The sequence below is a fragment of the Uloborus diversus genome, chromosome 1 (assembly GCF_026930045.1).
Source record: "Uloborus diversus isolate 005 chromosome 1, Udiv.v.3.1, whole genome shotgun sequence".
Classification (NCBI taxonomy): Eukaryota; Metazoa; Arthropoda; class Arachnida; order Araneae; family Uloboridae; genus Uloborus; species Uloborus diversus.
In genome coordinates, this window is record NC_072731.1 from 94,473,110 (window position 1) to 94,496,644 (window position 23,535).

Consider the following 23,535-nt stretch of genomic DNA (forward strand, 5'->3'; position numbering starts at 1 on the left):
TTTTTAAAACTAGTCTCTATCTAATTTTAGTTTTTTTTCAAAATTTAGTTTATCTATTTTTATTTTATATATTTTAAAGCAAATACTGAGAGTGAGGCGTACTGCAGCGCCAGAAGGCGTACTGGATATAAACATGAGATTAATAAGTTTCGTGATGTATTTTGTAGCTTTTCCCGGTCTGATTAATAAAATTTTATTTTTGAAAGTCAGGCGGTGAATGTACTCCACCCTGCCTGCAATCATGGATGTAAACATGAGATTAATCTCTTTCGTGATTTATTTTGTATTTTATGTATTTTATAGCTTGTTCTTTGTTTGAAATGAATTTAATTTTTTTTCCACAGATAACTATGTTAAGAACATTTAAGTTAAGAAAAAAAAAAAAAAAACCCCTGGTAAGGACAAACATCGATGTTGACATTCCTGCCCTTGTAAAGAAAGAGGATCGGCCTCAGTTTTCCAATTAAAATTTAAGCAAATTGTTTAATAATCCTTCTGTTTCATCGTTTTATAATCAATAATTCAACTATTAGTTGTTATTGTGTGAGAGGTAAGAGTTTATTGTTCAACCTTTTTGAAATGCGGCTTGCCAGGTGATCAGTGACCGGAATTCTGGCCCGCGGGCTGTTTGCAGTTGGACAGCCCAATGCTACAACATAGTTAAAATGTTACCAGCTAGGTGGCGCTGAAAGCAAATATTTCACCATTTTACTTCGCCCGTTATTTCACTTTGCCTTACATTCCCCTACTAAATTAATTTTAAGCCATCTTTGATGATGTTTCAGATAGGGATGGAGCTTAGGGACTCTTGTACGGATTTTTTTTTTTTTTTTTAAATAAAGATCTTTATACGCATAAGTGAGCCATCTTTGACATCGTTGGAAAAAGAGAATCAAGATTCTTTCCCCAAATTTCTTCGAAATTACAGTCTTTAAAAATGTAGCTGTCGGGGATCTTTTATGAAATTAAGGAAAAAAAGTTGAATTCAGAAAACCATTTCTTGGAACAATCACAGTTGCCACTGCTGGGAAAATCCTTATTATTGGAATTCCTTACTCACGTATTTAAGCCGATTCATTGCATGTCCTTTTTTAACGTACCAAGCAGCGGCATGAAGGAAGATATTAGAGATGCTCTCTCATCTATTTTAAAAAAAAAGCGTTTTTGAAACTTCCTGTTGCATTTAATATTTTTCGAGAAAGACAACAGGCAATGAATATATTTTGCAAATGAGAAAAGCAAAGTGTGCGAAAAGGATTCTGAACTGTAGGTCCTGATATTATTTTGTTAATTACTTTTTAACCTCGCATTAAAAATGTTTGCTATTTTAACATTTTTTGGAGATAATACTTATTTACAAAACTGTTTGCTATTGCTGATATCCGATTATGCCACCAGATTAAAATCGTAATGGAACCATACCGATTATATTTACTCATTTTCTTTGATTTTCAGAACAGGTATTGTTTTCCGAGAACGGAAAGTTAAATTTTGTTAAAAAAATCTAAAGATTTAACAATCAAAATGCAAAATAAAACGCTCATTTCATTTGTCTTTTAGACAAAGAGAGTTCTGATTAATTTCTTCTGAATTTCTTTCCGAGCTTTTCTTATTTTATCTTTTCAAGAAAACTAATAAAATCAAGCCACCAGAGAATATCTTTACTCACTCAGGGATACAATGATTCAAAGACCAGATTATGTGAGATCCTTTTCATTTCTTAAGGAAATAAATTAGCAAAAACAAAACCCTTTTCATTCTTGTTCCAATTGTTTATTGTTTTCTTTTAAATTTCGTCGCAATTAGGTCTCTCTTCAAACGTACCCAGATTAAGAAATATTTGTGCATTAAGAATTAAGCAATTCCTTTTGGGATTCAACATTTTCTTATTAAATTTACCTTCGAGAAGTCGAATTGCTTTTTTTTTTCAACTGTTTCGCTGTAGATTACAACTCTCGAGGGACATTAATTTACGGAACGCATATGAGAGCTTTGAAAATTAAAAGATTATATCTTTTCGCATACACTCTAATCTTGAAGATGAAAGAGTTGCTGAAGAAGATAAAGAAATTTATGTTTAATAAAGTTGTTCTTCTTAACCACTTACTCCGATGTTAAAATTTATTCATTTTCCTATTACAAATGTTTATGCAAAATGTATTCTGAAAAATAGAAAACTAGGACATGAAACAGAACTGACTATTTATATTCAAAATCCAATATGTTGAAGCTTAACTTCAGTATGGATGGATTCAAACTTTTTTGTAAAAACTTTTAAAGACAGTTTTTTTATTGAACATCATATTAAAAAAAAAAAAAAAAAAAAAATTCAAACAGAAAATATAAATTCTTTTTTTTTTAATTTTTTCTTAAAATGAAGTTATACAGTGGACCATCGTTTTACGCAGGTTTATTTTACGCGGTTTCGATTATACGCGGTTTAAGATTTGACACATCTTTTTTTTTATTTTTTGCGAATGAGTTTTGGATTTACGCGGATGCATCAATCAAACACATAAAATTTTCTCCTCTTTCAAAACAACCTCCTAAAGATTGCAGATTACGCGTAATCAACTGCATTTTGACGTACTAATAATCGAGGTTGGGCCACTGAATTCCGATTGGTTCCAGAGCTCTTTCCAGAAGTAATGTTATTAAACTTACACAGTTCAGAACTCACTGGAAGAAGAGCTTTTAGGAGTGACAAAGGAGGCGAAAACCAACGAGGCAACCAACGTCGGTGACGCCCAGCCAAAAGCGTTCACATTGAAAGTTTTGAGCAATTCCTAGACAATAGAAATGATCTCTCTGATTTGTTAGTGAAGAAAGATTCTATCATGGAAATGACGCGAGTGATCATGGATACGTTAAAGCTCTGCAAAGAATTACAGGGAAAAATTCTTAGTGGCTGCCAAAAGACGATCTAGTCAGTTTCTCTTTATAAAAAGAACACGAAATTTATTTATGTTTTCTTTATGCATGATGTGCATTAAAGTCCATATAAGTACACATTAAACTTACTATACAATTAGTCATCACTAGAATGAAGTATATTTTGTTATCTACGGAACCAAACCCCTATTTTAACACCAGTATTAGGTCTCAATTTAAGTGGCATTTCCGTGGAACGTAACCCCTGCGTAAAAAGAGGGTCTACTGTAATTCACTCTTTCAGTAACTGACGAATGAGAAATAAGACATTTATTAACTGCAAAAGGGTGATTCTCCAAAAACCTGACATTTGCTTTTCAAAATAGATTGAATATAAAAATGCTTGAAAAAATCTAAAAAAAGATCATATCTAATCTTTGTTAGGAACTTATTAAGGGAAAAATGGAGGGAACTCACTAAACTACGCTACACCCCTTAAAACAGGCGGTCAAATGTTCACACACCAGGAGAGTAATAAGCAGTTTGTTTCATGGAAGGTTATCAAAAATTAATTATAGTTGTAATATAGAAATAGCTGTAACCTAAACCAATAAGTATGTTATTGCATGACAAAACAAAAGCTACGTAAAACCTCCCTTAACCGACACTTCCTAATAACGAACATTTTTTCGAGTCCCGGTTCCTTTACATAGGTTTTTCCACATTATCCACTATATATATCTTATTCTCCGAATAACGCAGAACTATTCTAACAAAATATTTTTTTTTCCAATTGCTATTTTAAAATTATAAACCAGAAAATTAGTAACAATGTTTGCATTGAATTCTATTGCTTGTTATTTCTAATTTTCTAATTTAGAAAAGTATTTACCTAATTCTAGGATGCTGTGCTCTAATTATCTAAGTCATAAATTTAAAGCAACTTCATTTACCTATTCGAGTAACAATAAAATTAAAAAATGAACAACCAACAAATCTATTTTAAAAAAATTCGTCTGAACAAAAAAAAAACGAAAAAAATAAAATAATAAATAATAATAATAAAATAAAAAAGGACTAAATAAATACGATTTCTCTACTGCCACATCTTTTATTTATCGTTGACAAATTCAGTTTTTTTCTTAAATCATAATCTTATTTTCTCACTTATGTTTTTTAAATAAATTCCATTCTACTAAATGAGAATAGGTAGAGAGGTGAGTTGACTTTTCTTTTGCGCCAGGAGAATGACATTTTCCTTGTAATTTACCTGTTACGTAAGCCCAGGGTTATAATTAAGGTAACTAATGTTATTTTTCTATTCTAACCTCTTAGCTTAACTACACACTATGAGTAGAATTATTATTTTTCTTTTATTTAACACAGAAATGTTGTCCAGGAGAATGACATCAAAAATTCTACGTACCTATATTTGAACTTCAAAGTTTTAGTAAGAACAGCAGACAAATCATATTAACAAAATACTCAAGGAATCCAACAAAATGGTGATAATAAACTATGTTGCAGTACAATATATTAAATTTTTTTATGCAAAATGATTAAACTCATTCTTAGAACAGGAGAATGACATGAAAACCTGTGGACAAATCTAAAAATGACAAACCTTGATTGTTTAAATAATTAAATTTGTTTAAAGAGTGTTATTTTAACTTTTTAAGTAATTTAATACTACAAATCAAATTTGTGGAATGTTGATGTAATATTCTAAAAAAAATTAAGTATATTTGAGAAACAAATGAGGACAGCCAAAACAGTGACTTTCTCGTTGTTTTTGTAGGAAAAAATGCATGAGTTATTGTTTTATAAATAATGGAACAACACCGGAAAAGTTATTTCTAACTATTAAAAAAACAGAGAAAAAATTCTAGGTTAAACAATTTTTGTGTTAGGCTCCTGGGACATAATATAGTTAGGATTTTGAAGAATCACTAAGATACTGCGACTTTTTTTTTTCGGATGTCTTTTCAGTCATAAGTTCACTTACTTTGCATTGAAAGAGGGGTTCCTTGCAACACAAAGCACTCGTCTGCATTAATCTGCAATTTGTTAACCGACTTCAAAAAGGAGGCGGTTATCAGTTCATACCGTATGTATGTTTTTTTTTTGTTTGTCCACTCATAGCGTCTCACCTAGTGAACCGATTTTGATGATTCTTTTTTTAATGGATAGAGGATGGCTCAACTTAGGTCCCATTACTTTGTTTGACCATATTTGTTCTTTAAATAAAAAGTTATGGGCAAAAAACAGTAAATTTCCCTATTAAATGATTAAAATCATATTGTAGCGAAGTTCGCTCTTTTCATCCGTGGATAACGGTGGCTCAGTGGCTCAGTGGTAGAATTCTCCTCTCCTACACGAGCAAATCGGGTTCAAATCCCGACTAGGACAAAGTGAATTTTACTAAAATTTCGTTTCAACTGTTTCCCGTATTTTCTCGAATGTTCTATTAATTTCTGTATCTTTTCAAGTCTGGAAAGTTCCAGCACTTTTTCAAGTTGTATATAAGGAGATGTAACGTTCATTCGTGGTTCTGAATAAAGAGCTCGAGTTGAGACTAACGAGTATTCGCTTCATTTGGCTTTCACATTGTCTTCGCTATCTTCATCTACGCGACAATATGAAACTCATTGTTATAAAAGTTTGGTGCCATATAACTGTAACATTAATAGTAATTGTAATGATAATTTTGAATAAAGGCTTTTCTAAAGCAATACAGTGATATAGAGCCGCACTTCTTACTAGGTAACTTCTTACTTTTACTGAAATATCTACATTTACACTAAAAAGAATGAAATAAAAAAATTTTGAAAAAAAAAAAAAATAGAACCGACTTCAAAATTGCTCTAAAAAGTGAAAAATAATTTTATTCTTTAAACACCTTCGATAATACTTTTAAACATAATTTTTGAAGTTGGCGCAAAAACAAAAAGTAAAATCCATTATAACCATGCTTCGTTCATATTTGTATCAAAAAATCATCCAAACTTAGGAACGAAACATTTATATCGTTACTCAAATATGCGTAATGCATGTGGTAGTGAAGAAACTGGACCTGGTTAAATTTATACTTGTAGTTGAGTTATGGCTGTGAATGATTTTATCGATCGTTTTTGCGCCAACTTCAAAAATTATGTTTAAAAGTATTATCGAAGGTGTTTAAAGAATAAAATTATTTTTCACTTTTTAGAGCAATTTTGAAGTCGGTTCTATTTTTTTTTCAAAATTTTTTTTGTTATTAGACGTTGTAACTTTTCAAGCATATAGGTATTTATTAAACTTTTAGACGTATATTATTGTGACTAAAATAAATTATAAAAGCACTGTTAATAAAGCATAAAAGAAGCAAAGTTCGTTTTTTTTTTTGTTTGCTCTATGAAATCTTTTTGAAATTATTTAATGGTGTATTTTATCCTGTGTAGCTGCGTCTGCTTCTTTGGCCCCTGTTTCACAGTTTTCCTCTTACTCCGATTCTAAACAAATATTCCAGTATAGCGAATAAAGATAACTAATCTAAAGCAAATAACTGCCACGTGCTTGAAAACATGTGTAATGGGGGTTACAAGCAAAACTTTTTGTACGCAAGGTAAATGAGTTTATGGGTGAAAGAACATCTGATAAGCTTTATTCACATTGTTTTTATCATTTATATTTTCATAATGAAGAACCTGTATTGACATTCCATTTAATATTTCTGCATTTCCATCTTTTTTTTTTTTAAATTACGTTTAAGTTGTTTTTTTCAAACACTGAACATATACAGCTGCTAGAAGCTTTGTTGCTATACGTATGGTTGTTATTAATATCAAATTCAACAATAATATGAGCAAATAACAACACATTAAAGCACTATAAGCGGTTCTTAAAATACGGATAATGCTAGGAATTTTCTCATTACTCAGTCTAAATCAATGCTTGTTTAATCTTTTAATTAAATGATCTTTTAATTTTGGCAAACAAAATTATGTTTGCACTGCTATTAAAGAAACATAATTAAAAGTCACTTAATAACAAATTTGACCTCTGAAGAGTTGTAAAGAACATTAATATCCTGAAATAACTTTAATAAACACTCGAAGAAAAGTTTCCAATTTACCTTTAGTAAAGTATTCAGCAAAATTGGTCCAGTCAAAATCAGCCTTTTGAACGAGCTTAAAGCAGGTTGGGAATAAAGTTTCTTTGTTTAGACTCCCACAAAATATTTTATTGATTAATATTATATTTATTTCAATGTATAAATATAATCAGACATTTCAATTCTTCTATGAATTTATAATCTGTTCACACATTTATTTAAAAGAAATTAGGGGGTAAAAACTTATTTGACTAATATCCGTGAGTGTGTAATACGCTCAGCACATCTGGTGTAATGTCGCAGGTGTAATATACATTTTCCAGCATAAGTGAGTTTTGTATAATTTCAAGCCTAACATTTATTTATTATCATTTTTTACAAACATTTGAAAAACCCGCTTTGCCCCTACCAGGGGGCCCAAAGCGGGTAAGCTTGACTAATTGTGGTTTGGTATAATATTTGCCAATAAAATATAAAGTTATAAATGATTAAGATAGTTGACTAGCTAACTGCCATTATATTAAAAAATGTAAAACAGTTGTACTTATCCAATTTAAAGTCAACACATTTGTTCATAAAACATAAAGAAATAACTGACTAAATTAATAGGCTGATTAATTGCCATCCTAAAAAATAACTTTTTAAAGTTCTACTTATCCTATTGAAATAGAAAATCTAAGTTAGCACATGAGTCAAGAAATTATAAATAAATAAATGATTAAATCCTATACCCGTTTTGCCCGACCCACTTTGCCCAAAGGCACGTTTTTTATTTCAATAATTATAACCCTAAGTTTAAAAATGAAACAAATGAAACATAGTAATTTGTAGGTGAATGATGTCAGAATAATGTAATATTATTGGCAAGCAAAAAAAAAAAAAAAAAAAAAAGCTGGTCTTCGACTAATCACAAGTTACAAAACTTCATTTTTTTTAAAAAGAAATGCATCATTTTTTAATGTTAAGCCTGGTCGCCATGCCGCTTCACTGATGCTTCGCTGGGACTGCTAAAAACTCGGGGGTGTTCATGTAAGCACGACATACGTATGCATCGCGGCTTACATATCATACGAAGGGGCATACGAAGGCCTACCCGCTTTGGGCCACCCTCCCCTATGTGCGCGTTACTCTTACATTTGACAAAGTTATTATTTTGTTGTTTTAAACAGATAAAATTGTATACTCTCATGTTATAGGACGAAAACAAATGTTTTTTGCCCCCCATCTTTATAGGTCAATGTTCTAGGAGCTGGGATACACAAACCGGATCTGGATGTTCCTGAAACCTTTTTATGGCAACTGGTATAGTGAAAAATGTTTTTAAAATGATTTTCTTAAAATACTTTTTGTTTAATTCTAAAGGTTTCTTTAGTTTTAACGTCCATAAATACTTCTTGCGACTTCAAAATCATTTCCTTATAAACCTCCTTCAAACTATAACAAATGAATATTAATAAATGTCGAATTAAACTCAAACCAAACCATAGTACCTCTCTGAACTTCAATAGCCTGCAAAAATTTTGATAATGGAAACCGTATCGGATACGCACTATCTGAAATATTATCAAATTAACTGAGTGAAAACCATATCAAGCAATACTTAACTGTAATAATACTAAAAATACATTTAGAAAAAGAGAGAAATACTCTACATCGGCTCTGATGCATGCACAATAAACTCTTTAATGATCAACATTAAAGTCAAATAGTAAATTAATTTTAAGTAGGCATACAGTAAAATAAAGGAAACGAAACGCATCGCACCTAAATGCATTTAAGTTGCTCAGTTATATACTGCTACTAATATTGGGACAAACCGCAACAAAAGTAATAACAATACATTTCATATCGTAAATGAGAAAAGGTTCTTCCATAATTTGCGTTACCCGTTTTTTGATTGAATGTAAAACAACCTTTTACTGATATGTATCAATTTTTTTTAGATTAGTTTCTAAAAAAATGCATTTTAAATCAAGCATTTGTGCTTTAAGAATTTTTACATAAAATCAAGTTTAAATAAAGGAAGAAAACAGGAATAAAATTAATTTCAGTATATTCAGTTTGCAAGTATGAAAGGTTATTCTCTACGCGAACTTTTCATTAAGTAAAATGTATAATATTTTCTGTAATTATTATTTTCATTTGTATATGTAAAATCAGTATTTGCTTCAGTTGAATTTACAGTTCAGACAAAAATAATAGCCACAAATTTGGTTTGAATTAAGTTATGTTTGGAGAATGAACTTCTGAACTGAATAATTCGGCACTATTTTCTAACAAAAAATAGAATTAAACTATCTTATTTGTCTTACTAATGAATGCTTCAAATCTACGTATTTATTAAGAAAACAAAATATTATTTCTTTAAAAAAGATAACTTTAAACTCAATCGGATGAGTTATTTTCATACTTACTCTGCTGTTTGTTTTCTAGGTCATGATGTGTATTTGCGTGACGCAAAAAAGAAAAAAAAATCTCTTTATCTATTACTGATAAACTTGCTAAAATTTTTTGATTGTATTTTCTTGTAATCATTCACAAATGAATTTCCGATCAATCACATCTGGGAAGCAAATTATCGTTTTTAACGCGAAGTTTTTACTTCGGCTTCCGTACTTTTCCGATGTAAAACCGTTAAATTTAGTTTAATGATTTTTTAAAACCCTTAGGTTCCTTAAATAGTCTTATGGTCTAGCTCTCGAATCCTAGTGCTTGAAAATGTGGAAGCTAGTTTAAAACTATACTTAAGTAAAAGCGAATGTTTAGTGTTTTAGTAAGTATACCACATTAGTTTTAATAAACAATTATAAAGTTAAAATTAAAGACATTTATTCCGTTTTGGCATTTAAATCAAGACTAGGGAACACACTACACTACTACTAAGAGAAACGTGTTACACACATATTCGCTATTAATTTCTTTAAACTCTTTTTATTATTCGTAAAAGTTATATTAATTGAACATAAAAATTACTGTGTAAAACATAATACAATTAAAAAAAATATCTTTTCTATATTTATCAGGAGGGAGTCACGAATCTAAAATCAAATGGGAAGATGTATACAATTAAGAAGAATCAAACTGCACTTTTAAACCAAGGTGAAAAGTAAGTAGCACTCACTTTTTCACATTTGACGACTATTTACGCTTACCCAAATATTTAATGATTAATATAGCAAATTCTACTAGGTTGAGTCAAAAGTTGCTTTTTATTTTCACCAACAAAATAAATGCACAACGAGTCCCCGTTGGTGGAGGTGTCTATTGATGGTGCTTTGGGAAGGACCAAGTTTTGCTGATAATGCTCGAGTGATAGAACTCGGCTGGTGTTGGATAGATTCCAGAAAATTTCGTTATCGACAACAGATCTGGGTTTCTCTTCAAGGGTCGTATCCACCATCCTTGAAACACTTAAACCAATTTTGAGCAGTGCGCTCATTCACAGAACCTGGATCCTCAACATCATTAATTTGTTTTGCCGCTGCCCTTGCGTTCAGACCTTTTTTTCCAGAGGAAACGCAAAATAACACGAATTGCCAGCTTATCATCCCCCATTTCAAGCGACTGCAACGTCTACCCAGGTACGAGAAATCACAGCAACTGATAAGGATTATCAAGGTCAAACTCTGCTCTACCATTTTAGATCAGCTGTAATTTGCATATGTTACAATCAGGGCTGCCAATCTGGGACAGGGAAAATACGAAAAACCTTTTGATCAATCTGGTATTTGAAAGAATTTTTCATCATGCATTTTTTTACTTGTTGCACACACTATGGTCTTTCAATATGCACGGGTAGATGTTGGTGGTATGTCGCGGCCATGCTGTTTTTTGACGTCTATTTAATCTCTTGTTTATTATTCAGTCATATCAAATTACCATGGCACTTTACACAATTGAGCAGCACGCCTGAATGATAAAACTTCATTATCAAAATGAATTTTCGTTTAAGCAAACGCTGCACGCCTCGTGCTTGTTTTATGGCAGATGCGATTGCCCTTCACAACCACATACGATACGACACCAACCCACACGAGATCCACCAGATGGCAATGAATCCGCAAAGAGTAACTGTTTGATGCGGATTTTGAGCCAGTTGCTTAATTGGGGAGTACTTGTTAAAAATCGACGTTGGTGAGGTCATCACCGTCAACAGTGACCGTTCCAAATTGATAACAATAAATTTCTTTTGGCACAAACTTAAGAATATGGATATAGACAACACGTGGTTTCAACCAAACGGTGCTACTTGACACACAGCGAACGACACGAAGCATTTTGCACCAACTATTTGAGGGTATGGTTATCTCTCGCAAAGGTGACGTGAATTGTGTACAACGATCGTGCAATTTGACACAGCTATCTCTTGTAGGATTTCCTAAAAGTAGGTCCATACAAATAAGCCGCAATCGACCGATGGCTTCAAAGACAATACCTCCCACACAGCTTGATTTATTCTATTTAAACATCTACCTGATCGTGCTGAAAAATCATTTAGCATATCGTGGTAAATTTGAGCTACATAATTTTCTGTTTTTGTATGTGCCTTCGAAATAAATCATTTGAAAAAGGACGGGGTTGCTATTTTATTAATTAAAATTCTTAAATTATATTAATCAAAATATATAATAAAAAATAACAAGTTTTATTTGCAGAAATTCATAAGTATTTCAATCAATAGTCATCAATAAAGAATGGCAAACACAGAGGTAAAAGTAAAGTGTAAGAAGCTGTTAAGCTTCTAATGCATATCAGCTCCTGCTAATAAGAAGCTGTGAAAATCGTCACTTATAGTTTGATCACAATACTCAATCAGTCGAACTCTTTACACGTTTTAATAAAATTTTAAAATAAAAGCTATCATTGCAACAAACACTATGGTCTTTAACTAAAAAGTTTAAATGAAAATTCTTTAAAATCCAGGTTATGTTAATAAAAAGTAAAATATGGTCTTGGTAATGGTAACTAAGCATGGCATTGTTCTAAGTACGTGAGACCTAAACATCTACAGAAATTCGAATGAAAGCCAATGGCTAACCTATTTCGCTGGCCTTGACATTCATGAACTTGAACAATTAGTATAGAGTTGAAAAAAACTAAAATATCCTTATCTACACCATCTCTTACAGTTTTACTTGTTAGACTTGTAGTAACATCAACATAACAAACGGGTGTTATTTCTTGCACAGGACCAAACAAATGTAAATTCGGCTTCAATAAAATTCGAGAGGGATTCATAAGCATTTCCGTAAACTTAAATCTCATCCAAAGATTCAAATTTTGAACTAAAAGGTACTGTATTCGCTACTATATTTTCTTATAATGTAATAAATAGTGCAGAATCAAAGGAAGATTTTTTTTAAAACAAAACCAGATCACACATGATTATTAAAAATTGTCACAGGGAAAAAAAAGTTAAACCAAACGGAAAAAAGACAAACACTTGAAATAAATTTTTAAAAGAAGAAAATGAAAGAGAACTTGTGCCTTAGCGCTTCGTTTTTTTGCGGAAGTGACAAAAAGATGCATTCTGTCATCCATGACAAATGGTAGCTTCGTCTACGTAATTTAAATGTCTGTAGCTGTTAAAGAAAATTATATACCTATTTCCGGTTTTCAAGTACAATGTTGAACCTAAAGAACGAATTATTAATATATTTTTTTTTTTCAAAAATGCAGAACATGTTGTAAAAGTGGAATGCTAATTTTTCTTATGTTTCTACGGATGATTAAGGTTGGCATAATCTTTGCTTGCACTGACTGTTAGCTTCACCCTCGAAGATTTTTACATAGTGTGTGATTTTTGCAGATCTTATGCAAATACGGATTAAATAATAAGGCTTGAGTTTCCAAAATTATTTTTACTCATGAGGTAGTGATATGCAATTTTTAAAATGGAGGCTTTGCACATATTCGTTATGGTCACAACTTACTGTTTTTTTTTTCGTTGGTGCTGAAATTTTTTATTCCTATATTTATTTCAGTTTCTTTCTTTTTTTTTAAAACTTTCTTTGGCGATTATTATGCCTCAGTGAGATATAATTTCTACTAGTTTAGGACTGTTCCTGGTAAGTAGTTTTCCCTAGTTTAGAAGAAATATTAAATTTTGCTTTAAAATCTCGATTTTCACAGTAACTTAAAAAAAAAAAAGAAAACATCGTCGTGAAGTCTTCATAATATCAGTTCCATTTCATTCCACCGAGTATCATTCCACCCGTTTCATCCCTCACGTAATTCTTTTCCTACAACATCTCCACATTTTTTTCTTGCTGCTTAAAACGACAACTTAAGTAGCAAATAGCGAAATGTGTCTAAAATCAGAAGTGAGATGAAACTTATCTAATTTAAAATTTAATGCTTCGTAGCATGAACAGTCCCAGTACACTAGCTCACCCTTTTTGATAAAAGAACTATGCGAGGTTAGTACGATCATTTGGTAAAAACAAATAAATTAAATTGTCAGTGATCGATTTGTGAGACATTCTGGACGGTTATGCCTATTGCGAGAGCAAAACATTAACCTTTAAGTGATAGGCCGTTGCTTTTACTTCCAAAATATAAACGGTAAGCTTGTTTGAAATGTTATAACATAGTCAAAAAATCACACTCAGAATGAATTTATTTTAATGACCTTAGAAAAAATGCAAGTATAGTGTGGCTCTTATAAGTTGAGCTATGATCTTGACAATAATGACCTCTTTTTAAGGTAATTGCAAAGTGTATATTCCGCTGAATTGAGTTGTATTACATTCGCAGTAGTCTTTCAAAAGTACTCCAATTCAAATCCATGCCAATAATACGTCCCTTCATTGTTGAAGGCCCCAAAAAGATGATAGTTTTTCAACGCCATAGCTATAATTATAAGATCCACGCTGTAAACGGTTGACAGCAAGCGGGTGTGATAGTAAAATTGAGTAGAAGCAATGGTATGTGCAGAATCTACGACATGTTTCTATTACCCCTGCAATTGGTTTAAAAAAAACCCAAAGCTATTTCTTAATGTGCTGATGGGTGCATCACATGACTTCCTTTTACGCCAATTTAATGATAATAACGCCTAGGAATATGCAAAGAAATACTAAATATTTTCACCCCTAGTTTCTTACGAACCGAAGCAAAGAAAAAAAGCGTTTCACACTGATTCATTTCCCCATTTTTGGCACTTTTAATGTGATTCAGTGATCAACTCTTTAAATATCACCAACATTGGCCAAATTAAAACCAGATTTAAAAATTAAAAAAAAAAAAATTGCCAAATTTTTGACAAGTTGGCGACAAAACTTGGCGGCAAAATGCTTGGCGATATATCGCCAAGTGTTTGCCAAATTATAACACCACTTGAAATTAACAATGATTGAAATTAACAATGATTTCCCCCCAAAAAGGTGTAAAGGATCCCCTACGTACCGAATTTCAACTTTCTAGTACATACCGGTTTTGAGTTATGCGAGATACATACGCACATCCACACATATGCACATACATACGTACATGCTGATGTCACGAGAAAACTCGTTGCAATTCACTCGGGGATCGTCAAAATAGATATTTCGGATGTCTGTACGTTCCTAGGCATATATCCACTTGAGGTCGGGTCGAAGAAAAAACAACTCAACATTCATTCGGGGATGAGCAAAGTGGAAATTAAGGCGGATTTTTGAGTGAAATTTTTTTTGCGAATACAATACTACCTTTTTTGTTAAAGGAAGGTAAAACGTTTTAAAAGAAGATACAAAATTAGTTATTTGAAATAATTGCATTTTTGCAATAAGTGCTGCAAATCAAGTTTAGTATTTTTTATTTTTTTATTTTTCTTTCCTTCTTTTTTCAGATATGAACTGGAAAATGTTGTAGGAAGTCGGACACTATCTGTTGTTATGAATGTTACCGAAACCTAGTTTTGCTCATGACTTCTTTCTTTAGCATCTTGAGATCCATTGTTATGTAACATTGACTGGTTGTAAAATTATTGGCTGCTTGAATAAGAAAATTTTAATTGCGCACTGACTGAAAGAATATACGCAATCTGTGCAAATGAGAATGCTTCAATGCTTAATAAAAAAAGAAAGAATGCTCCTTTTTTGCATTTACTTTGGTGGTCAGTATTTTTATTTAAGAAATAGTGCCTGAAGAACACAACCACTATCAAATTCTCGCCAGCGATGCCCACAAAAGTGCTTTGGAAATATATATTTGCGGGAAAAACAAAAGAGAGATAGATGGAGAGAAAAGATACAGAGAGAGGGGAGGGAAGAGAGTGAGAGAGAATGAGAGAAATGAAGAGAGAGATTGATTCCTATGCATCGTTGAAAAACTAAGTTATTAAAGTGGATTCCAATCAATTATGAATGATGACCGGGATTCAAAATCAAGCCCATGGAATATGTGTCTTACGTTGTTCCACCTATGCCACTATGCGAATGAATTTCTTTCTTTTCTCAAAAATCAACCAATCACGTCGACGGAAATGGCAATAATCAATGCGCAAAAAATAACAAATAAGTAATCCAATGTGGAAACGTCTTGCATATAACCTGAGATTTTGAGTGTTCATACATGAAAATTTCTTCTCACTTACTGCATACGAAAAATTGAGAAAAGTTTCGGAAAAAAGGTTGAAAATGTTCAACCACCCACTGTGTTCAAAATATATCTTTATATAAATACATGAATATTAACATTTTCGGGTAATTCGATCACTCAATTTCATTTTATAAGGACGCATGAGAAATATCGAATTTATTCATATAAAGTATAAAAATTTTTTACTTGGATAAATATTTCGCTACTAAATGTCAAAAATAATATTCAAATACTAATTTATGGTTGAAGTAAAGAAATTCGATACACTCAACTAGCAGATAGTATTGTTATTTTCGTGCGTCAGGATATATTTTCGTCAATAAATAAACTCGAGTCATAAAACACATTTTATTTAGTATGCGACATTAACAATCTTGAAAGCATTGTGGAGTACAAACAGCGATAACCGTTATGTTTACGGAATTTCTGCAACGCGGTTTTTACGACAATGGACACTATAACGTTGGAAAAAGTGCACTTTTTACACTGCATAAATCAAGGAATAAATAACATGGTTTGAATTTTATTATTTTCCCTCAATAACTTCTTTATTTATGAAAATGCATTTTTTTAATGCAAGATATTTCTTTTGCCATGCATAATTATTTAATATGTTTGCAAACAATTTGCGTATTTTGCCGTTAACGTTTTAAACCAGAATCGAGGAGTCGGAAGGAAAATGACTGAATCCGACTCCGTCAACTTTAAAACCATCGACTATGACTCCGACTCCTTTACTCCAAAAACAGTTTGACGCCGTCTCCGCAAGCACTGGCAAAGTTGCAGACTATGAGGAAAAATAAACGACTCCGACTCTTGGAACTTTATACCTTCGACTCCGACTCTTAACTAAAATTTTATTTGACTCTTAGAGTCCGACTCCGAGGTTCTATTTTAAACCATTTTCCTTGTACAAATCGCATCGCTTCAAATGAAGATATTTCTGTATTAGGAGCTTTAGCATAGACTTTTCGTTTTTTTTTAACTGGAAAAAAAACCTGTATAAGTTTAACTATTTAAAGAAAACATTAACTTCATAAAAAATCACAATAAGTTAAAATCATTTTTGCTCGATTACGAACCAAACTCTTTCTTTAAAACTCTAATAACATAATCATAGTGAAATACTAAAAGGGATTAAAGTATAAAATAATTAAAATAAAACTAGTCAGTTTCACGTTACAATCATCATTCATTAGATTGGACTATGAATTCAAAGTATGCTTTGCTCAAAACAAAATGCATTTTTTAAAATTAATGCTATATAAAATTATTAAAAAAAAGTCTTTTAAAGATTTCATTATGATTAAGATTAAAAAAATATATGTCTTTAGACTCTAAGGCTATGATTTCAATATGAAGGAGAGCTTATCAAATTATGAAAGACAAACAGAGAAGATCAATAGAAGTAGAACAAGAGTTCCTTTGTTTCTCTTAACAATGGTTTCTCCAGATGATTTAATTCATAGCCCCTAACGAACTCTATTTGCGTTTTAAAATAAGAAATGAAAAGTGTTATCTAAATTCAGATTCAATGTTTAAATAAGTAAAGGGGGTCATTTTTGTGTGCTTAATTACGCTCCTTATGAAACATTCTCTATAAAATTTAAGATTACAGTTCGTACCTGTAAGCAAAGATTTCGATTTTCCACCAATTTCTTTCGAGACTGCAGTGATTATTTATTTTAATTGTAACTCTTGGGCATTACATATTCTAAAATGCAAGAATACAATAAAGTTGGCAAACTGTAATGCACAGAACTACTAGTGAATTCAGAATTTACTTTCTGGGATTATAATTTCTTCGGTCATAGCAGTCTTTACATGCATAGAAACTACCATATTAAAATTGATAATGTTTTTTTTAAATTAGGGGTTACGGGGTGTGTTTTTCTACAAATCTTACACCCCCCCTCACTGCGTTCTTATAAATGACTAATACAAATTATTAATCAATGTTTAAAGTAAAGTATTTATCAGTGTATTAGAGTAAAGTAGTATTTATGCTGTTCTGGTATAAAGAAAGGGGGTATAAAAAAAGGGCTCTAGTAGTTTTGCCGCCCCAGGCGATGTTGACAAGTGCTGCCCCCTCGTCTTGACTCTTGCGACAAACATTACTGCATCTGAGCGCACGAAATAATATTTGTTTCAATTTTAATTTTTGTTACTGATGTCTTCAAATTGCATGCCTTCTCTTGTGCGCTTCCTTTTTTCCGTTTACTTTTTTCGGTTCTTCTTCATAATGTTCTTTCTTTGAAATTTTTAAGGCGAAATGCCTTATGAAACGATTCGAAGCACAGTGCAGAGTTCCACACAGGTCGACTAGTGAGCTTTTATAACCAAATATAAACATTGATTTTAATCGAACTTGTTCTTACATGCAATTACAGGGTGCGGAGAAAGTTCCCACAGTTTTATTAAATATTTCAATAGGCTGTAAATAACACATAATTCAACAAATCAACAAGTTAAAGCGATAAAGACTCTTTATTGAAACAATAATAATAAAATTAAACAAAAAATTATAACAATTGTTTAAAATTGGCTCCTTGGGCTTTAATACATTTACGGAGCCGCAGTCTGAAATTGCCGAGGATGCTCGCACACTTATCCACCGTCATCTCATTCCAGGCATTTTGCAGTGGTTGGACGACCACTTCGTGGACGGTCGGCAGTCACTCCAGTCTCCTTGTAGCGTTTCACAGCGTCATAGACTGTTTTACTCTTGAATCCAGTCGTTCGAATAATATCGGCTGTTTTCATTCCCTTTTTTCATTCCCTTCTTGTGTAATTCAACGACAGTAACACGCACATTTTCACGATTCATAGCTCACTAATTCAATGAACTAACAAATAACAAATGATTAAATAAACAATATGTGCCAAATAAATCGCCAAGATACGATTTTAACACCAAACGAGCTGATGTGTGCCTCACATGACTTCCTTTTACTCCATTTTAATGTCATTTTCCCATTATTGGCAATTTTAATGTGATTCAATAGTTTAATCTCTAAATATTAAAAACGATGGCCAAATTAAAACCAGATAAAAAAAAAATCGCCAAATTTTCCGCCAAGTTGGCGACAAAACTTGGCGACCAAAAGACTGGCGATATATCGCCAAGTGTCCGCCAAATTGTAACACCACTTAAGTTTGCATTGATATTAACAATGATTTCCCCCCAAAAAGGTGCAAAAGACCCCCTTAGGAGCATCCGAAAGCAACCAAAAGGGGAGGTGCACAACTAGACCCCACTACGAGTCTATGTACCAAATTTCAACTTTCTAGGACATACCATTTTTGAGTTATGCGAGATACATACGCACATACGCACATACACACATACGCACATACATACAGACGTCACGAGAAAAGTCGTTGTAATTACCTCGGTGATGGTCAAAATGGATATTTCGCGTGTCTATACATTCTTAGGCACTTTTCCGCATGTGGTCGAATCGAAAAAAAAACTCAACATTCATTTGGGGGTGAGCAAAATGGAAATTAAGGGCGATTTTTGAGTGAAAATTTTTTCGCGAATACAATACTTCCTTTTTTGTAAAAGGAAGTAAAAAACGTTTTAAACAAAATTGTGGGAACTTTCTCCGCATCCTGTAGATAATAATTAAAGACCTTGTACATTTTAAAGCTCTACCCACTTCATCAGCCACACGATTTGAAAAGAAAAATCCATTGAAAGTTTGTCCTCTTGCCAAAGCAGAGGAAAGTAACCCAAAGATAGGAAACTTAGCACAATAATTTGTGTTAAGAGTTTACAAAATTAAAGACATGCCCGTTGTTTAGAATTTTTCCATGGGGCATAAACTTCGTGAACTCAATGCAGTTTTATCGGAAAAAACCACAGAACCACGTCCACTTTATATGTAAAAACGTTAGTTTTTTTTAAGTAGGGGCACTGACGCCCCCTAAAATTTTAAATGATGGACTCGTATTTAAGAATTTTATGTAAAATTCTCAAAACTCAAGTCTCTTGCCAGAGCAGAAAAAATTAACTCACAGACTTGAAATTTTACTCAGTAGTTTGTGTTAGAAAGTTAAAAAAATACCGCACTAAGGCTTAAAAGTTCAGCAGAATTTAAAATATTTTGTAAAATTACTCTTTATTTGGAGTTTTTCTAAAAATCTCATCTCTCAAGTCTATTGCCATGACATTAACTCAAAGTCATGACATTTTGCACTGTAATTAGCGTTAGGGAGCCTCAAATTTTCCGCACTAAGGCTAAGTGCTCATAAAAAATTTCGATTTTTTCCGCCCACCCTAATGCGTATGTATGTGTATACAGGGTGTTTCTGAACTCTTGGGGAAATCTTTAAGGTCTTATGTGTATATCTTTAAGGTGTCACTTCAGGACAAAAAATGTAATGGCAAAAATAAGGGTCCCAAACGTCTTCCGAAGGAGATAGGCGTCATTAAAGTTTAGGGTCTAAAATTTCAAATGATCATAAAAAACAGAAAAAATGGGCGATTCGTTTGCGGTTTTCGCTAAAATTACTCTTTTTATCAGTATTTTTTTTGAAAATATATTTTGAAGATGTAGTTTAAAAAATGCCGGTAGAGGGCGCTTTAGACTTTGGAGTGACGAAAAACTATTTTTTACAGCTATTTTTGAATCTTATCAGGTTTTTCCTAATGGTTGGAATAAAATTAAAATTTTCAGCTCAAAATCAGAATCATTGGGCGTGATTAAGTGGAGCAAACTGTAGTGTGTTCAGAAATCATAATACACTCTGTCAAAAAAAAAAAAAAAAAAAAACATTAACCCACAAGGAAACGAGCGATCTTCACAAAACTTAAAATGACTGTAGCCTATGACAAGATTAGGAAATGATTACAAGTTCAGAACAAAAGATTGTTTTATTAAAAAGTTATTGACACAATAAAGGTTAAAAAACCATAAGTTGTATAGCATCCTCTAGGAGCTATACAAGGCAAAACATGGCGTAATATGAAGTGAAATAGGTGACCTATTACCACTGGGACTAAAGCGGGACTCATCGTTGAAGATAACATGCCACCTGTATGTCACAACTCAGGTAATCAAGTGCAGCGAAAATCCAATCGACGAAAATCCAATCCACTGCAATGGGCACCGATTCGGGACACCAACGTCTTTCAGTCCACTCAGGATTTTTTTTTCTTGATATCATCAGTTTCTTGGAAAGTGTTAAACGCATGGAAATAATGTTAGCAACCTTGTTGATACGGTAGTGGCCGCTTTTATGATGTGCAATCTTCGCGCTCAATTCTGTTTCTAGAATGCCTTAACCTACCGCAATGGTGTGATTAATTTATTTTTACCTACATTAAGCTACTATTATTACCGCTCCGATGGAGGTGGCGGCAGTTACGCGCGTACAACCAGTCTACCTCTCTAAGACCTACTAAACCTACCTTTAAAGTCCAAAAATTGTTGGTGTACCTTTAAAAGGACGCCCTAGTCACAATAACTTCCTTACACCTCGACAGTTTCGTTTGAAGTTCACTTTAACACAAGCTTTCACACTTTTAATCGTACCTATCTGCGCATCTTGTATGCGCATAGCCCTTTGATTACTGGCGACGAAAATTTAATCATCTCTTACCAAACTTCATTCCTACCGAGTTTGTTGGTTGCAGCTCAATTTATTCTAGATGTATATATGTTTTTGTGATTAAGTGTATTTCAACCTTTGAAGACAGTTCAGATTTCGCTACTTTATCACTCCCAACAATTCAGATTTTAGCTCAAAAGTTAAGTTTAAGTCCAAGCATTAGAAAACATTTAATAAGATTCAAAAATAGCGGTAAAACACAGTTTTTCGTTGTTCCAAAGTCTAAAGCTCAATCTATTGGCATTTTTTAAACCACATTTTTAAAATTTATCTTCAAGAAAATACAGATAAAAAAGAATTTTAGCGAAAAACGCAAACGAATCTACCAATTTTTCCGTTTTTTATGATTATTTGAAATTTTGGACCTTAAACTTTAATGGCGCCTATCTCCTTCGGAAGACGTTTGGGACCCTTATTTTTGCCATTATCTTTTTTTTTTTTTTTTCCAGATGTGTACCATCCCCCTTTAAGTTTTGTCAAGAGTTTAGAAACATGTATATGTATGTAGGTATGTATGCATGCTTCCTATACAAATTCACAATTTATGTCGGATCTCGATCAAATTTGTCAGCGAGTTACTTGGATATCCGAGAAGGAACGTAAGGAGGTTTTCGAGCCCCCAAAAGTACCGAACCGTTCGAGGACCCGAAAGTGAAGTTTTTTTTTTTTACAATATGAGGACATAAAAAGCTCGCAAAATTAAAATATAATATATTTATTGAAACCCTTGATTTTTCTGCATGAGACAAAATATTTTCCAATGTTAAAAGATAATTATAACTATTTTCAACTAATTTCAACTAAACATATAGGAAAGCCTTTAATTATAAATTCATTGTTGACCACGGTCATTGTGGAACAATGCTTTTAGTAAAGTTTGTAGCGTGAAGAAAATCACTGAGAATGATCTGTTGCCATTTTTTTCTCGAATATAAACAAATAAAATTCTGTTGAAAATTTTCCTCTTTGGTTATTTTTTTTTTGCAATCTGTTGGGAAATTTGACGTTTTTTCTTTTGTTTTTTTTTCAAGCGTGATTGTTGAACACGCGTCACTTGACTTAACTTTTATTTTCGAGGACCGTACAAAGTCGAACGACGCAGCTAGTAAACGTTAAAATGAAAAACATAATTGAAATTTCAGGTAAATGGACGCATCTTATGCTAATGTCCTGGAGTATATATTAAAACAATATACTTAAATAAAAAAAAAGAATAATTAAACAATTAACTATTTTCCACTTAAAAAAAGTACTTAAGAGTTGATCAGCATTTACGAATAAAATTGTCAGCCAATATTATGCCTTGGAAAAAATATTTCCTCATTTATATTCTTCCGAAGTTTAGCAAATAATGCTAATTTCTAATTTCGTCCTTTGTTTAAGACTTCAAAAATGTCAAACAGCATTTCAGTAGCGATAATTTCATTACCCTCCCACTATATAAAACGGAATATTTCCTACTGGTAATTAAGCTGAATGCAGCACAATTTCAGTTTTAATTGGAGAGTTTAACTAAAATACGACAATGAAGTAATTTATTTACTGAATTTAGTATGCAAAGTCCTGCATCTTTTAAGTGTTTTAACTGATTTATTCATTACTGCTGAATGAAATGCCCGTAGTGCTATTGTTCAACTTTTGTGTCGACAGTAATTCAATGAAGTCTGATCGGCATGAGAGAAACCCTTTTGTTATTATACCAGAACAAGCAAAGATTATTTCCGTAAAAGGATACATAAAAATAGTTAAATCGTTTTGCAAATTCTTTTTGTTAGCTCGTGTCTTTCATCTTTTTTGCATCTTCTTCGTTAACAAACCTTCTTCGTTCAAATAAAAAAAATGAATAAATTTTTAAACGTAGGGATACGTGAGGCAGTGAGAAGCAAAGGGCCAGATTTAAAAACTTTGGAGATAACCAGTAAAAACGATAGGTGAACCTTTCCTCTATTTTGAGGCAAGAGGTAGTACTAGTGGTCCGAGTAGATGCTGCTAAACAGCATGATTTAGAAAGACCTTTCAATAAAAGCCTACCGTGAAACAAAGTTTTTAACGCATTTTACTCGAAATTTGAAAATGTCCACTTACATCTTTTTGTTTTTCGGTGCCTCATATGTGCTACAATAGAACAAATTTTGCAAACTATGTTTTTCTGTTCACAATTGAAGCAGTGATTGGTAAAGGGATATGAGTGCCAAAATTAAGAATTTGGTTACAATCTGCACAAACGTTAGATGAGCCTCTCCTCTGCGTTGGTGCAAAGAATAGCACTAACATTGATATGTTCTGCTATAAAGCATGATTTAGGAAAAAATAAATCATTGAAAGCGCACCTAGGATCTGAATTTAAAAAAGTGTTTTTCTCGAAACTTAAA

General features: G+C 32.3%; 1 protein-coding gene across 1 annotated transcript in view; it reads left to right on the plus strand.

Annotated features, from left to right (window-relative positions):
• The window catches only part of LOC129226516 (3-hydroxyanthranilate 3,4-dioxygenase-like), a 66,697-nt gene extending 51,663 nt beyond the window's left edge, over positions 1–15,034 (plus strand). Inside the window, exons 7-9 of the mRNA XM_054861457.1 lie at positions 8,198–8,266; positions 9,988–10,070; positions 14,796–15,034. Of these exons, the coding sequence (XP_054717432.1) occupies positions 8,198–8,266; positions 9,988–10,070; positions 14,796–14,862 (219 nt within the window). The 3' untranslated portion in view covers positions 14,863–15,034. The remainder of the gene's footprint in view (positions 1–8,197; positions 8,267–9,987; positions 10,071–14,795) is intronic.
• The last annotated feature ends 8,501 nt before the right edge of the window (positions 15,035–23,535 follow it).